Source organism: Ammospiza nelsoni, chromosome 2 (assembly GCF_027579445.1).
Source record: "Ammospiza nelsoni isolate bAmmNel1 chromosome 2, bAmmNel1.pri, whole genome shotgun sequence".
Classification (NCBI taxonomy): Eukaryota; Metazoa; Chordata; class Aves; order Passeriformes; family Passerellidae; genus Ammospiza; species Ammospiza nelsoni.
Window position 1 is genome coordinate 90,256,200 of NC_080634.1, and position 17,403 is coordinate 90,273,602.

The 17,403-nt window shown below is 40.0% G+C and overlaps 3 protein-coding genes across 3 annotated transcripts in view; 2 read left to right on the forward strand and 1 right to left on the reverse strand.

Annotated features, from left to right (window-relative positions):
* Window positions 1-3,679, forward strand: part of SLC9A2 (solute carrier family 9 member A2) — a 33,895-nt gene extending 30,216 nt beyond the window's left edge. The window contains exon 12 of the mRNA XM_059466059.1: window positions 1,212-3,679. Within this exon, the coding sequence (XP_059322042.1) occupies window positions 1,212-1,582 (371 nt within the window). The 3' untranslated portion in view covers window positions 1,583-3,679. The remainder of the gene's footprint in view (window positions 1-1,211) is intronic.
* A 4,264-nt stretch (window positions 3,680-7,943) lies between these two features.
* On the reverse strand, window positions 7,944-15,965 carry MFSD9 (major facilitator superfamily domain containing 9). The gene is made up of 6 exons (XM_059493895.1): window positions 15,734-15,965; window positions 13,765-13,852; window positions 13,224-13,267; window positions 11,896-12,025; window positions 11,310-11,519; window positions 7,944-10,759 (listed from the first exon to the last, which is right to left on the reverse strand). Exons 1-6 carry the CDS (start codon window positions 15,836-15,838, stop codon window positions 9,972-9,974), a joined length of 1,365 nt encoding a protein of 454 aa, XP_059349878.1. The 5' UTR covers window positions 15,839-15,965; the 3' UTR covers window positions 7,944-9,971.
* The window catches only part of TMEM182 (transmembrane protein 182), a 30,095-nt gene continuing 28,585 nt past the window's right edge, over window positions 15,894-17,403 (forward strand). Inside the window, exon 1 of the mRNA XM_059493896.1 lies at window positions 15,894-16,060. The gene's annotated coding sequence lies outside the window, so the exon portion shown is untranslated. The remainder of the gene's footprint in view (window positions 16,061-17,403) is intronic.

The following is a 17,403-nucleotide window of genomic DNA, read 5'->3' on the forward strand; positions in this document are numbered from 1 at the left end:
TCCTGAGTGTAGGATGCCTTTTATTCTGTAGTTAGTCTGCAGAGGTCACCTACTGTCACCTAGAATTAAAGAGAAAATATGCCTCCAGATTATTCAATTGTCAAAAAATATATTATTTGACATACTTAGAAGGGAAAAAGCCTGAAAACACAGTCTGATGAAGACCTGCCTTGATATATAATTATCTGGGTGAATGGGCAATTACATGGTGATATATTTTGTTGACCCCTTCCTCACCTTTTTAAAAGAAATAACATGAAGGCTAGTAAACTAATTTGTTCATATGACAGTTGCACAGTTGTTTACTTTGATGTATTTAAAACACCATATCTGATTTAAGTCTAAGAACAAATCTGAGGCAGTCATAAACTATTGTTAAAATTATTATCAAATATCTCAAGTGTGTAAGTTTTGATGAAGATGTTAATTATTTTTAAAGAAGTTTGCTGGGGTAAAATATATGTACATGTGCACATCCAGACTATCTCCAGCTTGGTTTACCTGGCAATGATCATTTAAGGGCATTCCCTAAGAAATGATGCCATCTTTCCCTAGAGCATATTCTACCCTGCTCTGAGTGGGAGGAAGAGTCTGCAGCACTTGCAACCTATAAGATTTGCCCTGTTGATTCTGTTTCATGTCTTACATTCAGCCTTATTAAGGATGGGATATTTCCACCCATCTGTACATTGACTTTGAGCGATCCTTTGCCTGTAAGAGTATTGATGCTCCTTTTTCAAAATCAAGTTTCTAGAGCCCCTGTACATGTTGTGCTCCAGAAATGCCTGTCAGTTTAGATTTTGTGAGATGTCGGGCTGAGAAATCTAATTTTGGTACCCTAATTGGATGTAAGCAGGGACTAGACTCTAAGCTCAGAAAGATGCAGTTTTTTCTGTCCAGAGAACTGGAAATTTTCCAGAACTGAGGAAATGTCACTTCAATCAAGGGACCACTTGACAATCAAGGAGCAGCTGAGTGAGGCCTTTCTAAAAATCACACTTTTGAAGGTAGGGATGTTTTTAAGTCAAATATATCCCCTGTTTTGGCAGAGTTAAGAGGCTGTTACTGGGTATAATCAGAAAGCACTGAATACAGAAAAAGATGGGAAAACTTTATTCAATGACTGCAAGGGCCCTGTGTGCTGTTACTCAAATATTCCTGAAACAGTTATATTCTACACCTAAAACTATACTTTTGTTTTCAATTAACAGTGGGTGACAGCAGTGACTCTGAGCTGGATGCTGCTACCACAGTGCTCAATCTAAGGCCCAGAGCAGGCAAAATCTTGAGAGACCAGAGACTGAGACAGCAGAGGCCACTACCTGAGTTTAGGGTGGAGTGGAAGAACGAAGTTGACGGGAGCCAGGCCGGACGGGGAGAGCAGCAGGACCCGAGCACCTTGCCTCAGCCATCCATTGGGTTCAGGCAGCCTCTGCTGACCAGACCAAGATTTGGCACTTTGAGCAGGGAAGATCTGACTGCAGACCACGGGTCAGCCAGGCCTATGCCCCCACCACGGTTAGCTAGGCAGGCGTCGCAAGGGGACAGGCAGAGAAATAAGCCTGAGAACCAGCTGTACTGAACAGAGCCAAAGGAGAACTATTGATAATAAACCATGGACATACTGAATTAGGATTCTCAATGATCTGATCAGACTGTGGGATCCATTACAATAACAAACAAGCCTCCATCTGGGTCTAACCACTTCCATTTGAGTTAAGTCAACTCCATTAACTAAGTGAAAGGAATACTGCAGCGATTGCAACGTTAAAGATACTAAAAAATATATCTCTTTTACAAATAACTTATAGCAATGCTTTAATTTAATTACATTATTTCCACTGTTAAAATAGAATGGAAATGTGCCTTATCACATCATCTCTCATGGAACCAAGTCATGACGGTTCAATACCCAGTTTTCCATTGAAGTCATTGTTGAAAGTCCTGTGATGAATAGATTCTTAAAAATACCCCCAAATTTGTGTATCATTTCAGATTTTATTTATAATCAATAATACTTGTTTTAACCAGAGCGTCAACATGAATACCACTGAAAATTGCACAATGCACCTATCCTATAGACTTCTAAAGAAGAATAAATATATTCCTGAAGCCTAGTTTGCTTGAAGATCTCTGATGCAGAAAAAGAGGAAGAAGAGAAGAAACAAGCTGTAGGGGAATTGCAAATAAGGCTATAAAAAGGACTTGCAACAAAGACCTGAATAGCTTGAATTTTTACTTTCTGAATTTTTGGCAATATGTTACCTTTGAAAGGTACTAAGGATCACCAAAGAAAAACTGAATTACCTTGGCGTTCACTTATGTCAGCAAGAACTGAGAGCACTTAGCAGGACACCAGAAGGCCTGAAAACAGAAAACTTCAAGTGGATAAATAATGTTTTGAATCAAAATTACTTTTTTGCACCTTAGTTACTTGGTTGCAATGTAATGCAAACACAGCAGTAGAATAGTTGCAGAGCACTGCAGGTAGACAAAGCGAGCAGTCTCCTGTTTGAGTCAGGGACCACTGAGACTCAAGAAAGCTCATGCTTGTGACCCTGGTTAATTTGTTTTACTTTTTGTTTCCTCATCTGTAAGAGGGGAAAGGTAATCTTTTCTTTGTCTGAGCTATGCACTCCAAGGAACAAAAATGTTCCATCTAATTTGTTTTTACAGAAAAGTAGCACAGTGGGGCCCTGGAATCAGCTGAAGTCACTGTGCACCTTAATAACATGGACTTCTTGATCCTAGAATCAATGGCTGCCATTTGAGGGCGTGTGGGAAGCATTAAAATAAATGATACTTAACTGTAGCTCTCAGGAATTTGCACTTTCTGTCCTGTTTAATCTAAGTACTGAGCTTGCTTTAGCACAGATAACATTTCAGTACAATGCAGAAATAATTTTCTTTCTACTTGTTACAAAATGGATAATTTTCATTGAAGAATGTACACTGTGAAATCATAACTTTTCTCTTTCATTAGCACATTTCTAAATCTGTGGGCAATAAGATTAATTTTTTTTATTTAAGCTTGTTTTGAAAGAACTATTAAAAATCAGAGTTTCCTTTTAAAACCACAAAGTAGATTTCTTTCAAATGTTCATGGGTGGGGGTTGATAAGTGGGGATGTAAGACTTTCCTTCTTCTAACAGCATTTCCAAAATACTTATTTCATGTATATATTTGAAATATCAAACCTTCCCAAACTCTTCCCTTAGGCCCTTTAGTCTTTTTCCTCTGTTCAAGCTATGGAAAATTCTGCTGTGTGGCAAAAGCGAAGTCTAAGCTTCAGAGGAATGGCTCTGTGAACCCTATAATCCTCAGTCAAATGTTCATGGGTATTCTCAACAAATGATTATTGTGGAAATCAATACTTAGCTGTCCTCTAATGATCATCTCCTGTTTGGAAATAAACTTGGGTTCAAGCAAAGCCAGCAAGTTTTGAAAACAAATTTAAATTTGTCTTTCAACAGGAAAGTACTTTCATCTGTAAAACTGTCAGGGAATGCTATGTCACTGCATTATTTGGATCATGTTTGAATAAGAAAAAAGCCTCAAGTTTTGATTTCAGTTTTGAGACAACATCCTCCTTACAGATCAGATTGTTTAAATTAGCTGTTTTATATCAGGCTGATACGAAATCTGACCAAATCAATAAATGTGAAATGTTGCACATCAACATTTAGTTTACTGTCTGTGGAATATTCTTGTTTGTGTGCTGGTAATGACCAAGCACTTGGCTTCTGTCTGGGGAGAGCTGCCTTTCATTTTCTTTTTTTTTCCAAACAGTTGTTATTTTTTATGGCACAATTTTAAATAATGAATGCAGGTTTCAGGAGCCTTGCTGCTATGCTGGTTGCCCATTAATGCAGGGCAGCACGCTCACATTATTTGTGCTTAAAGTGGTGCCCATAGTACAAGCACATCAATTTGAAGGTCATTTTTATGAAATACAGTCTTAAGCTCTTGGTACTTCAAAACCTGATAGCATGTTTTTACCTTTCCAAAACACTTGAAATCCACAGAATACAAGCATCAAGGCACATCTCCAGCATGGTCACACTGTGAAACAGAATTGCAAATCTTCTGGGACTCCATGTCCTTGTGAGCAACCCTCTGCCTTCCACACTTCTGCTTTTCCCACCCTTTTTAGGCTCTTTCCCACTACTGCTGAATGCACTCTTGCCATGTCTGGGAACTGATTGCTGGGTACTCTCCTTTTCAGCAGCAGTGACAGCAGCAGGTGGCACAGGCATTGTTCCAGTCAGCCCTTATCATTCAACTCTCACTCTGGTTCGGTCAGAGGTTTGTCTTTGCCTTTTTTTTTTTCCCTTTTTTTTTTTTTTTTTTTTTTTTTTTTGTTTGTTTGTTTTGTTTTTTTTGGTTTTTTTTCCTTTCCTGCAAAGGAAAAACATGTGAGCACTTTTTTTGAGCCTGCAGAGGAGACATCCTTCATGTTGCATCCGTTTGCCTGCTGGAGAATGAAATGCCCAATAAATCTGTCCTCGAGCACCATCTGATGGGGAAAGTCATGCATTGGCGTTTCTTGCTTTTTCAAGGAAACCGGATCTTCAGCAGTGACTGGGAAACTTGCCAAAGCCACACACAAATATTTTGTTTCCAGATGGACTCCCCAGTACACTCTGCAGTACAGATATTTTAATGCATTTTTGATGAAGAATTTTCAGTTTTAGGGACAGTGGGAAAATACAGTTCCATTCTGAATTAGGGTTTTAAGGATTTTCCCTTCAGCTGCTGAGATGCCTATAAACTGAAATAAGAAAGTAGGTATAACAAGGTCTAGAGGAGATAGACACCCTGTTACCTTTTTTAGGCAGATACTTGAAAAAAACCCCAAGAATAATTTGCTGGAAGAGCTAAAATTTTAAGGGCTGTCCTACTTTGTACTAAAATATAATGCAAATTCCACTGAAACCAGTTCAACAAAAGAAAACCTTGCTGCATAACAATTTAAAAATTAGAGAATATCCTTCTGTACTAAAGCCGCATAGAAATCACATGGAAAAAAAAAAGTTAAAGTTTTTGCCAAAATAACATGCCTGCTGTTATGAAGGGTATCTTGGGCTCTCTGGAAGCAAACACACTGCACCCTGCACCAACTTTTTTAAGAACTGCCAAGTCCACCAATTCCAGACATCAGCTGACACTCCAAGAAATGCTTTAGCTGGTCACCATTTCCAAAACTGTCCCAAGTTCTGTCAACACCCCCCAGCCCCTGAAGAAAAGATGAAAGATTTTGAAATTGGATGCTGGAATGCTGTTTGTACCACAAGAGCCCTGGTCCAATAAAAATATCCTTGTTAATGTGCATAAATATGCCACCCTAATTGCCACAGGTTTTGTTTCAAACAGTAATTTTTTGCCACAAAAAGGAAAAGAAATTTTAAATACTTCAGCTTACTTCAATTTTCCTCTCTGAGACCTCCTATTTATCAGATATTTGACAGAATGGACCGGTTCTTACTATACAGCACATCTCAAAAATAGTTCCTTGGTGCTGAAATTTAAAATAATTAAAACTTTGAATTAATTTCTCTTTGTACATTAAAGCATAAGTTTTTCAAGACTTCCCTTTAAAATAAGCTGCATATTCTTTCATTTCTAAAAGCAGTCTGACTTCCATTCACAATAATTTGATTCTCAAAGTTCAGGCTCCAGTACGCTCTTACAAGATTCATGATCAGCTCTTTGTGAATTAGTCTTCAATATTATAGCAATAACAGCACAGGCAGATCTTGGGCTTTCAAATGCCAAAGTGCCAGGCTGAAAAGGATCATTTACCCAAGGGTATCCTGCAACACTCACAACCAGATTGGTACTGTCAGCACCCCCTGAGGTTCCCAGCAGCAGGAATGTAATGGCACTACAGGGAACCTGAAGTAATGAACAAGCCAGGTCACAAACTCTGCTACTCCTATTTTGTTGCTGCATTATCTCCTCAATAATCCACAAGTTCTCAGAAGATGAGACTGGTACTGACCTCTGTGATAGGGCTGCAGTGAGTAAATGCAGAAGAAAGAAAATGACAAGAAATGGAAGTCTGCAGAAGTGGTGTATTGGGTTTGCATGGCAAGGTTTTGGTAGCAGCGGGATATAGTGGTGGCTTCTCTGAGAAGCTGCCAGAAGCTTTCCCTTTGTCTGACTGAGCCAACACCAGCTGGCTCCAAGGCGCACCCACTGCTGGCCAAGGCCAAGACAATCAGTGTCTGATAATTCATTTAAAAAGGAAAAAAGAAATTATTTCATAGAAGCAGTTGTGGCCAGAGAAGAGAGGAGTGAGAGAAACAACCCTGCAGACATCTAGGTCAGTGCAGGAGGGAAGAAGGCCCTGGAGCAGATTCACCTGCAGCCTGTGCTGAAGACCATGGTAAGGAAGCTGTGCTCCTGCAGCTCATGGAGGACCACAGGGAGCAGATATTCACCTGCAGCCTCTGGAAGACCCCATGTCACAGCGAGTGGACACCCAAAGGAGGCTGTGATGCCGTGGGAAGCCCACACAGGAGCAGGCTTCTGGCAGGACCTGTGGGTCCATGGAGAGAGGAGCCCACAGCAGAGCAGGTTTGCTGGCAGGACTTGTGATTCCATGGGGAGCTCACACTGGAGCAGCCCATTCCCGAAGGAATGCACCCTGTGGTAAAGGGACCCACACTGGAGTGGTCAGTGAGGAGCTGTAGCCTGTGGGAAGGAGTCACACTGTAGAAGTCCATGGAGGACTATCTCCTGTGGGAGGGACACCACACTGGAGCAGGGGAGGGACTCCTCTCCGAGCAGCACAAGAAACAATGTGTGACGAACTGACTGTGTCACTCCTTGTCTCCCTGCACTGCGGCAGCTGGTGGAGGTAGAGCCTGGGAAGGAGGGAGGGGTAGCAGGAAGGTGTTTTTAAGATTTATTTTACTTCTCATTATCCTGCTCTGATTTTGATTGGTAATAAATTCAATTATCTCCCCAAGCTGAGTCTATTTTTCACATTAATCAGTGAGTGATCTCTCCCTGTCCTTAACTCACTAGTCTTTTGTTTTATTTTCTCTCCTCTCCCCTGTCTGGTTCCAGAGGGGAGTGGCTTTGGTGGGTACCTGGTGTCCAGCCAGGGTGAAATCCCCCAATTGATATGTTTATAAAGGATCTCTTCAAAAGCACACAGCCTAACCCAACAGGAGAAAAAAATGTTACCTTTGCTTCATCATTTAAAAGCAATAAAATCAGTACTTATACAGAGCCTCTTCAACATGAGCCGATCAAAATTGTCAAAAAAGTCACTTAACTTACCAAAGGGAAGGGCAAAGATCAAAAAAAATCCAAGGAACCAAACCAAAACCCAACCCTTCCTGCAAGCCTAAGAAAACCGACCCAAAATAAAGTAACAGCAAGCAAGAGAAAAATCTTAATTTGCAGTGGTTTGCTGGCAGAAACTGTTTTCCTTTAGTCCATATTCAGATCTGGTTTGTTACAGTCTTCTACAGAAGATCTTACAACTGGATTCAAGAAACAGCTGAGTAATTCAGTAGTTTGCCCACTAGACTGGAGCCAAAATTAGCTGCAACTGCTCCTTCCTCAACTTAAAATGGGGAATCACATCTCTGTATCTGCAGGAATGTCACTGAATCTTCACTCCCTGACCTTGCATGGTTATGGCAACTAAGAGGCAACACAAGGGATGCAAATGTGGCTTCCAGGCATAAGGAACAGTAGCTTTAAGGACTTAATCTCAGAATTGCAGAGTTCTCCATTTTATTTTATTTCATCTTTTTCATTCACTGCCAAGCCACTTATTGGTTGAATCCTTGGTTCCTGTGCCCTTTGTGAGAAATGTAGACAGATTCAAAAAAAAGGATCCACACTTCACATTGACTTGAACACTTCTATTTTGTGCTGGTGCTTCAGCAGAGGAAGATGGGAAAAAAAACACAGTGACATAATGATACATATGTCACTTCGTTTTATTTCTTAAAGTCCTTAAAGAAAAAAAAAAATAGTGCAATTCTTCTGTACCTGTACAGAAAAGAAATGTTTCTGTGGCACTTCAGGAATAATTTTGGCCTACAAGCAAAAAACTTCTGTAAAATGTGTTGCAACAAGTCCCCAAGACCACAGGCTTCCACAGATTTCTCAAATGGAGGCTTCTATAGCCTCCATTCAGTAGGATATATATTAGGATAGATGTACACAGAAGTCAGATTAAATCAGTGCAGCAATTTAGAAGGTTAAATATTATGTCATATAATCAACAAGTATTGGAAAAATTATTAAATAATTCATATATGTTAATTTTTGAAGGTTTTTTCCAACTCTTTTCCTTAACACCTTGCTAGAGATGCAAAACAGAATGCCCTTACTTACAGAATGGAGATTTTAGGTAAAGGAAAAAATAAGAAAATTAAAAGATGGAAAGAAACAAAATAAGAAGTTTATAGCAATGTTTTGGGCATCTACCAAGAATGGCAAGAGAAGATAAGAGACTTGAAAATGCCTCAAGTTTCTAGAGAGAAATGAAACATACATTACTGTAATAAAGAACTCTCGGGATATGTACTGAAATCACATTAGGAATAAGACACTGATTATGTCAATAAATAAAATTAAAACAATTCAGAGTTCCATATATTAATTCCTATGGTGCTGCCACTGGAATCACAGAGGTTTCAGAAAATATTTGACTGCTAGTAGGCAGTGGAAAAGGCAAGGAAGAAAATGAAAATAAACACAAGCACCATCCATGACTGACCTGGAGCAGGAAGAGTGTTTGCACTGATGTGTTCAAGGGATAACTGAATTGCATAAAACCCCCCCAAACAAGCACTTACATAGTTGACTTTGTACTTTCATGAAGTAATGTAATGAAGATCATAGAGAACACTATCAGAGCAAAATACATTTTTTCCATGTTTCATATGAAATACAAACAATGGTAACTTGCAAGTAATGAGTTTGAACAGTAAATAGCACAGGAGTGCTACAACTCTGCACAGCTCTGAGAGTAACCTTTTTCAGTTAAGCCATGCACACAAATGAGGACTAAAATGCTAACAAAACCGTATTTCTCTTGTCACTGAAATGTCACTTATGCCTGAGATGAAACACAATGCATTAATCCAGATCCATGAACTACTGGTAGATGCTCACACCTTTAGTCATTTGAGAGAATTAAGAAGGACATTTATTCTTAAAGTGAAGGTAGAAAAATTGCACAGGAAATATAAATAAAGAAATTATGACAAAGTTCCTCAGTAGAAGTTATTACTAAACAGAGGCCACCAGTTCAAATTTCAATAAAACCTAAATTCAGCCTCAGTTTCAGTCTGAATGGCCTTGTATTATTCTAAGATTAGGTCTTCTAGTACATGAAGTTAGCATATACCCAATTCTGTTACTTGGGAAAGACCAGGAGTCAGCAGGGGTTGCAGGATTACTCCAAAGTGCCTAACCATGGTCTGGACAAAACATGCTACACAAAAATCACATAAGCAAACATCCTGTTATATAAGGTACTGTCATAACAGACAAAAGGAAATAGACCACAAAATAAGAAATTAAGGCCAAACATATTGCAAATTCTCCTGATTAAATAATTCACCTTTGATTCACCTTTTTTAAACAATCTTTCAATCTAAACACTGTTTCAAAAATGAGATACAAGCAGGATTTGTGCACTTCCCGACGTTCTTTTTTCCCCTCGAGAAAGGTTAAAAATACATTTAAAAAATCACAGCCAGTACAATACAGCAACATGTGCTCCTCTTAGAAATAGTGGTACCTGTTGGAATAACATCTGTCTAGACGGTTGTACCTGCTGGAATAATACCTGTCTAGACTTAAAATCCCTGCAGCAGAAATACATATATATATATATACTTGCTTCCACGGGAACATAATGTGCTCTCCTTAAAAATCATGTAATTACTGTACAAGCCTGGCAGGTGAAGATACATCTGTGCAATCCAAAATTGTGACTACTGGTTCTTTAATTTCACACTTCCATGACTACGGTATTTTTGTTTGTTTGCGTTCATTATCACAATAGCAACTAATGCTAGTCCCACAGCTAGACTTGGAGGGCCACAAGGACTGAACTCTTGAGCAATTCCAGAAAGGAGTGGGGCAATAATACGTCCCACTGATGTCACTGACTGTCCCACACCCAGGAGTGTCCCGCTGGCCTCGTTCCCACCAACGGTCAGCTCCAGGTCAATGATACAGGTACGGCCAATAGTGGTGGAGAAGGCCAAGAAGGTGGAGGACAGAATGACCATCCATATGCTCGGTGCTGAGGCATACAGGAGAATCAGTGTGCAGGTAAAAGTGCTGGAGTGCAACAGAAGTCTGTAAGTGTTGTGCCCATAGAGTCTCGTTATTGGTCCGAGCAAACAACCAGCCAGGACTCCCAGTGCACTGCTATAGCTCATGAGGTATCCCGAAAACAAGGGTTTCACCCCAAATCTCTCCTCCAAGGCAAGAGTAAAATTACTATAATACAACAGTATAGCAACAGACATCAGGAACCGCACTAAAAATACATCCCACAAATTAGAGCATGCTATTCCTTTAATTTTCTTCAGCACTGTTGCAACTTGGATCCATGGAGACTGGAAAAAACTACTGTTTGTCACAGCTCTACTAGTTGCTGATTTCAAGTGATGTTCATGATTTGATTTTGCTGAGAAACTGTTTGTTTCTTTGTCTTGGCAATGGTTCCTATTGCTAGTGTTTTCTTCACTCCAGGGTAATATCCAGACAAGACCTATACAGATGAAGAAATTAGCTGATTTCATTCAATTGCATCAACTTTACATGGAAGATATTAGTTTGATTGTAACTTTACATGGAAGATATTAATTTGATTGAAATAAAAAAAAAATACTTCAACAGTACTTTTCCTTAAAAAATTTGCAAATATTAAGTCTAGTGTTATTCATAGTATTGGTTCAATTTTAAATGCAGTGAAAGCAAGAAAGGAAAGCACTGAAATGCCACACTCACACGATATAAACTAATCTAATGGCTAAAGCTAAAATTCTGATTTCTAGCCTCCATCTTTGGGCACATCAAAAACTCCCATTTGTGTCTGAATGTAAAGAGGACACAGGCAGAACAAAGGAGAAGCACCTGGAAGATAACTTTCAAAATTTCCACCCTTCCACGTAAGTTCAAATTCAAACAGTAGTATTGGCATACACAATGATTATGCCATAGATGATAAACACACTGTGCATTCAAGGTATTACAGATGGCATAAAAGGACAAAATGAGGAATGAAGAGACCCAAGATGCAGGATGTGACATCAACTTACCACTATTCAGAAGGAAGATGGAGGCACAGATGAAGGCTGTTTGGTAAAAGCCACCTTTGAACTCTGCAAGGTAGCCACCAACAACAGGTCCCAGAATGAAGCCCACACTGGAGGCTGCATTGAAGCGCCCCATCACTAAAGGGCGATCCCTCTCCGAGACCAGGTCAGACAGCAGGGCTTTAGAGATGGACAGTGTGTGTTTGAAAATACCTGCAACAAAATACAAACAATCAATAAACATGTATCTCTCGGTCCAAAAAACAGACAGACTCTATCTCAGGTCCAAATTTGTATGATTTGTATTTTTAAAATTCAATTAATCACAAATTCTTCAGTGCTGGAGTAAGCAGCTTTGTGGGGTTTAGATGCCTGGTGGGTTAGGCCTCAACATTTCAAATTATTTTCAGGAAAAAAAAAAAGAGAATTCTTATTTGTAGAGACTTTTCAATACTAAGGTTCAGTTGGTGCTACTGGGTGATGATGCTATGCAGCCATCCCTACACCATGATTTCTCCCGTACTAATTCTCAGCCTGAGACTACAGGGAATTTAAACTGCAAAATGCAAAATGCCAAGTGTTTACTCACCTACAAGGATCCTAGAAATAGCAAACGGGAACACTGTGGTGGAATTTCCAAGAAGGAAGTAACCCAGTGCACTGAGAAGAATACAAGCAAGCAGGGAATACCGTCTTCCTACTATATCACTCCAGCAGCCCTTTCACAAAGCAGGAAAGAAAGGTTAGCTTTCTGTAACATTAAACTATGTGCAGTGATCAATCAATACTTCTACATTAAATTGAGAAAAGACATCAAAGGACTGTCAATGAAAGCCTAATAAGCTTATTACACAACATTCCTAAGTGCTCAAAATTTGGAAGTCACAAGGAGAACTCTGCCCTGCTGGCAGGCTACCTGCCAAAATTATAATTTCATTTAATGTTGTGTATACAGAATTTTTTTAATAAAAAAGTCACCCTTTTAAAAAGACAGTCCTGCAATAAATACCACAAAATATTACCAGTTCTGAAAATCTTACCATAATAAATCACAAATATTTGCTTGCATTACTCAGGCTGCTATGTATTAAGACACTTGTTGAACATCCTAAAAGCAATGATCTTGGCTATGAAGAGTTTGTTATCTGAGCACAGACAGGTAAGAAGTAGTTTGCAGAAGGCAAACAGAAAACTTGCAATTATCATGCTTTTAAATTGGCTTGATTTCCAAGAGGAAATAGTTTTTTAAGAAAGTAGACAATGGTCTTGCACTTCCAAGAACATGCCACAAAATTACAGCAGGAAATTATCCCAGGTGTACTGCATAACAAACCCTGAAACAGTTATTTTATGAGACATTCTCATAATCTGTTCTCTTCAAAACTAGAAAACTAGTACCAAGGTAATATTAGGATATAAAAATCAATAGCTAATAGAAAACCAAACCAAACAAATATCAAAGATGCAACGATTAATTTAGACCATGTAGTGAAATACAAGACACTTCTCATTAATCAGGGAAAGCAAACTAGATCACAGGCTATGAAAAACTGACTCATGAGACTGCTTTCTGGACAGGCTACTGCACTGCAGGAAACTGCTCTACTAGCACCAACACTAGAGAAGATAAACCTGTGTAACTGTGACCTGCTCAGTAATGTATCTGAGCCCAAATCTATATTCTAGTTTTTGTTTAAAAACTGTATTCTGTTTGGGCCTGAAAAACCTAACAATTCCCCATAAACAAAACTGCCATTTCTCATGCAAACTGAAAATTGGTTCCTCCAACCAAAATGCTTCTATGAACACTTTATGCATTTTCAAAATGTCAAGAAATGCTATTATTAACACCACCCTTTTCTCCCCTACAATCCATAGAAATACCAATATGCTCTGGAATGCAGTGTTAGAACTCACCACAAATGTGCTGGTAAATAGCTGCATTATACCATAGAGAGATCCTAAAACAAACAAAATACCAGTGTTAAAAATTCAGGGGTTTTTATAAATGAAAACTGCACAAAATTTTAAATTATGAAAAATGGGAAATCATGGGAATAGTTTACTAGAAGAATGGGAAGAGGGAGCAGGACAAACCAAGGTTGGAGTTTAGCACTTAATAAAGGAAACAGTTTCAGGGAATGACAAAATAAAAAACAAAAAAAATGCTGAAAATTCTTGGAGGCTGGAAAGTACTGTACAAATGCTACTGCAAGACTTCCTTGTTCTTTCCAGTTGTGCTCTTTCCCAAGCATGTGCTTTTGGCTGTCAGTGCATAAGTTTGGACAGGTCTCTGGGTCTAACACAGTAGGGCTGCCCTTAAAAGTTACACATGGAAATTGTCTTTATCTGTTATTATGCTATTAGCAAGGAAGAATTGTGTTCCAATGTCCAATTTGCAGCAAGGCAAAATCCAGGCCTTATCTTACTCTTTCATAAATCAAATACTGTAACTCACCTATGATTCCAGCAACTGTATGACTTGCTCCTAGAGATTTGATATGAAGATTCATTAAAGGAACCACCATGCTCACCCCAAATAAATCCTGAAAAGAAGGCAGGAAAAGTTTTAGTAACTTTCACAAAGACAATAGCAACCTGGCTTAATAACAGTCATCATTAGAAAAATAAATTTAAAAAAAAGTAAATTATCACCATATCAACACAAGGTTAAAAGAAAATTTTTCATATTACAAAACACATAAACTGAAAGATAAAGGATTGCCTCACAGAGGAGTTAAACCTATGAAAACATCAATTTTCTTCCCCCACTCTAGATGAAATCCTTCTGAAGATATATATTTAAACATTAAATATTCCTTTAAATATATTAAACTTTACCTGTTCAACAAGAAAAGTACTTTGTATTAGCCCTTTGAATTCAAAGTGGTCTACTTTCAATCACCTAAACATGCTTTTTATTTGTGCAAAGAAAGTATATTTTGAAAAATGGTACTTCCACCCAACTACAATGGGGAAGAAGGTACAATAGATCTAAACCTACTAATAGACTGCCTTTGTGTATGTGACAAGACAGAAACTTGAAAAAAAAAGAAAGGCAAAGTATAATTGAAAAACATTTTGGAAGAGGAGGGTAAAGGACACTGCCCATCCTGAGAAGTACAAGGATCTCCTACTTGCTCCTTTTGCTTTATTACTTTTTGTTAAGCTCACCACTTTGACCCAGTAGTTCTTTCAGTACTACTACAATCTGGCACAGCATCCAGTGTCCCTAGGAGATCTATTGCAGCACAATCACCTTTCATCACTGACTGCTCGAACTGAACTAGACTACCTCAAGGACTGATTAACTGTAACAATGTGTGTCACTAAGTGAATTCTCACAGTCTGTCATTAATTACTTTTTGATGGTTGAAATTCAGGCTTACAAGGTTAGAATCATTAAACACATTAGCATGAACAAACAGAGCACACCACTTACAAACATCCTCAGTAATACAATCTTAGCTGTCACATGTGAATCTGAAGAAAGGTTCAGTGACCTTGTCCAGGCCATCAATGGAGAAATTAAGAAGCACAACTCTCAGACTATACCCTGGCAGTACTGGACTGTGATAGGCATGCAGGTAGAGCAAGACCCATCAACCACTATCCTTTGATGGGTAGTTACATCTTATTCCACTGTGTAATTCCTTCTGTAGAGTGACAGATATGCTGTATTTATTTGTCTGCCTACAGGAAGTTTGCATCACCACATCCTCTAAAAGGACACTGACTTGGTTCATTTTCTTCAGTGCTCCAGTTCAGTGTCAATAAGCTATTTCAGGGCTGGAGAACCACAGCCTTTAAAAGCCAGTTAAAAGGAGAAGAGTTCGCTATAATATTTGCTCCAGGACATAAACCAGCTGGGTCTTTCTATCGCCCAACCTGAAAGTAGGTAAGATAGTTATCTTGACATTTCACAGTGCAAACTGATACTCATTTTGTACTCATTTTCCAAATCGTCGCTTTTAAATTTCAAATTAATTAAGCGGCACTTTCCTGAGGCTCAGGAATCACTACAGAGTATGAACCTTTTAAAAAGTCTGTTCTTTCAATAGGAGACTTCTTTTTTTTTTTAAGAGAAACATATTTTTAGGGTTTTTTTGGGGGGGTAAATTTAGAGGAACCACGGGTATTTCAAGAACAGGAAGCAGCTCTGTTATAAACACCAAGGCAAGACTCAGCTTTTCGGGTGCTACACTATTCCATGGCATTCACAGGACAAAAATCCGACCTGTTTGCCGAACTGCGTGGCTGTTTGCAGGGGTAAAAGAGCCCAGCCGCTGCACACCACCAGCGCTACAAGCCCTGGCGTTCCCGAGGGGCCGCTGCAGCGCTGCACCCCGGCAGCCACGGCCTGCAGAGGAGCCGCTTCCCGCTCCCGGCCGCGGCCGCCCGCCGCAGGCCCCGGGGCCGCCGCTTACCAGGAATCCCACCGCGTAGAGGCACCGCACGAAGCGGGCGGACGCGGCCGGGCTCGCCGTGGCCGCCCGGCCGCCGCCACCCTCATCCTCCTCCTCCTCGTCCATGCGGGCGGCGGCGCAGGGCCTGCGCAGTGCCCGCGGCGCGGCGGAAACGAGAGGCGGCGGCACCGGCACCGGCAGCGGCGGGGGAGAGTCTCGCTGTTGTTTCGTTTGGCGCGGTATCCTAAGTGTGTCCTCTTTCTCGGGAGAAGATGAGGACGAATAAGGCACCCTGCCGGCCTCGGGAGCCGTCGGGATCCTTCCCTGCACCCTCCCACACACACCTCTGTAGGACTTCGCCCTTCCTGCCTCTTGCGTGTTTGTACGGGGAACATTTTGCAACCCGGCCCGTCGGGGCCTGAGGCCCTGGGGAGGGCAGGAGGAGTCCGGTGGAGCAGAGGGGATTGGGAAACAAATATGCCATAGGAGCATGGTGATGGATCCCCTGCACAGTTCTTGGGGTGGCTGTAGAAAAACGGCGTTTTGGCCCTTGTGCCTCGGATCCTACCGACCCATATGGAAAGCGCCCGTGCCCCAGCGCTGCTGCTGTTCCTCGGCCATCTCTCGGGCTCAGCCCGGTGCCTCTATCAAGTGTTTCTGGCAGCAAAGTGTTTTCCTGCCTTGTTCGTGGCTTATCATGGTGGTACTGAGCCAAGGAGGAAAGGCATCCCTCTTCCTGCTTAGTATTTCACTGCTGTGCTGTGTTTTTGTTAAAAGTCAGGGACAACTGGAATTGCTGACGTCTAGTATGTTATAATGCATTTGCATCCAAACCAGTGAAACTTCATAAATCTCTCAGAAGCACTGGTGGAAATGATTGTCACATACAAAATGTGACCGCCCAGCTTTATGTTGGAGTCAGAGGTTCGCTCTTTTATTTAGTTGCTTGGCCAGGGATCAGTAAAACTGCTGCAGTTTTAAATACTTTTAAAAATGCACAGGGGAACAGGAGATGCTTTTAATTACCAGTAAGAAGAAACTTTTGTAAAATGTTGATGACTCTTACACTTTAAAAGTTAGCATGAGTTATTAAGTTTGAGGAAGATCATTCAATAACTGACAATAGCATAATTTCAATTCTATCTTCATGTTTCCAGAAGAAATAAATATCACAGGGTTGAGGATCTTTTACAGATTTAGGTCACAAAAAAGAATAGGGGAGGGGAATGTGATTTTCCCATCATTATTAAAAATTAAGCTAAAAAACCCCAAAATACTAAAACGGTAAAGAAAGACATATTTATATATATGGAGCTTATTTATAGATATCACGGCAAAACTTAGTTTCTGCATAGGCACAAAGATGTTATCAGAGTCAAGAAAATAATAACTCAGTTGTTTAATATCCCAGTGATTGTGATGTTTTCGTGTTGGCTTAACCAATACATCTTATTAATTTATCTCTTTGAGGCCACTTTGAATAACAAATTCTCTCAGTGAGGTTTTTAAAATTCTGGATACAACACTAATGGAGATCAGTTGCACACAATTTCTCTGAAATCGACAAAATGGTGACAAGATGCTGAAATATTGGAGCATCCTGGGAATTGTTGCTACATTGTCTGCTCAATATTGTGCTAATTCTATCCTTGGTCATTTTAACTGATAGAAGAAATGGAAAGTGCCTGAAA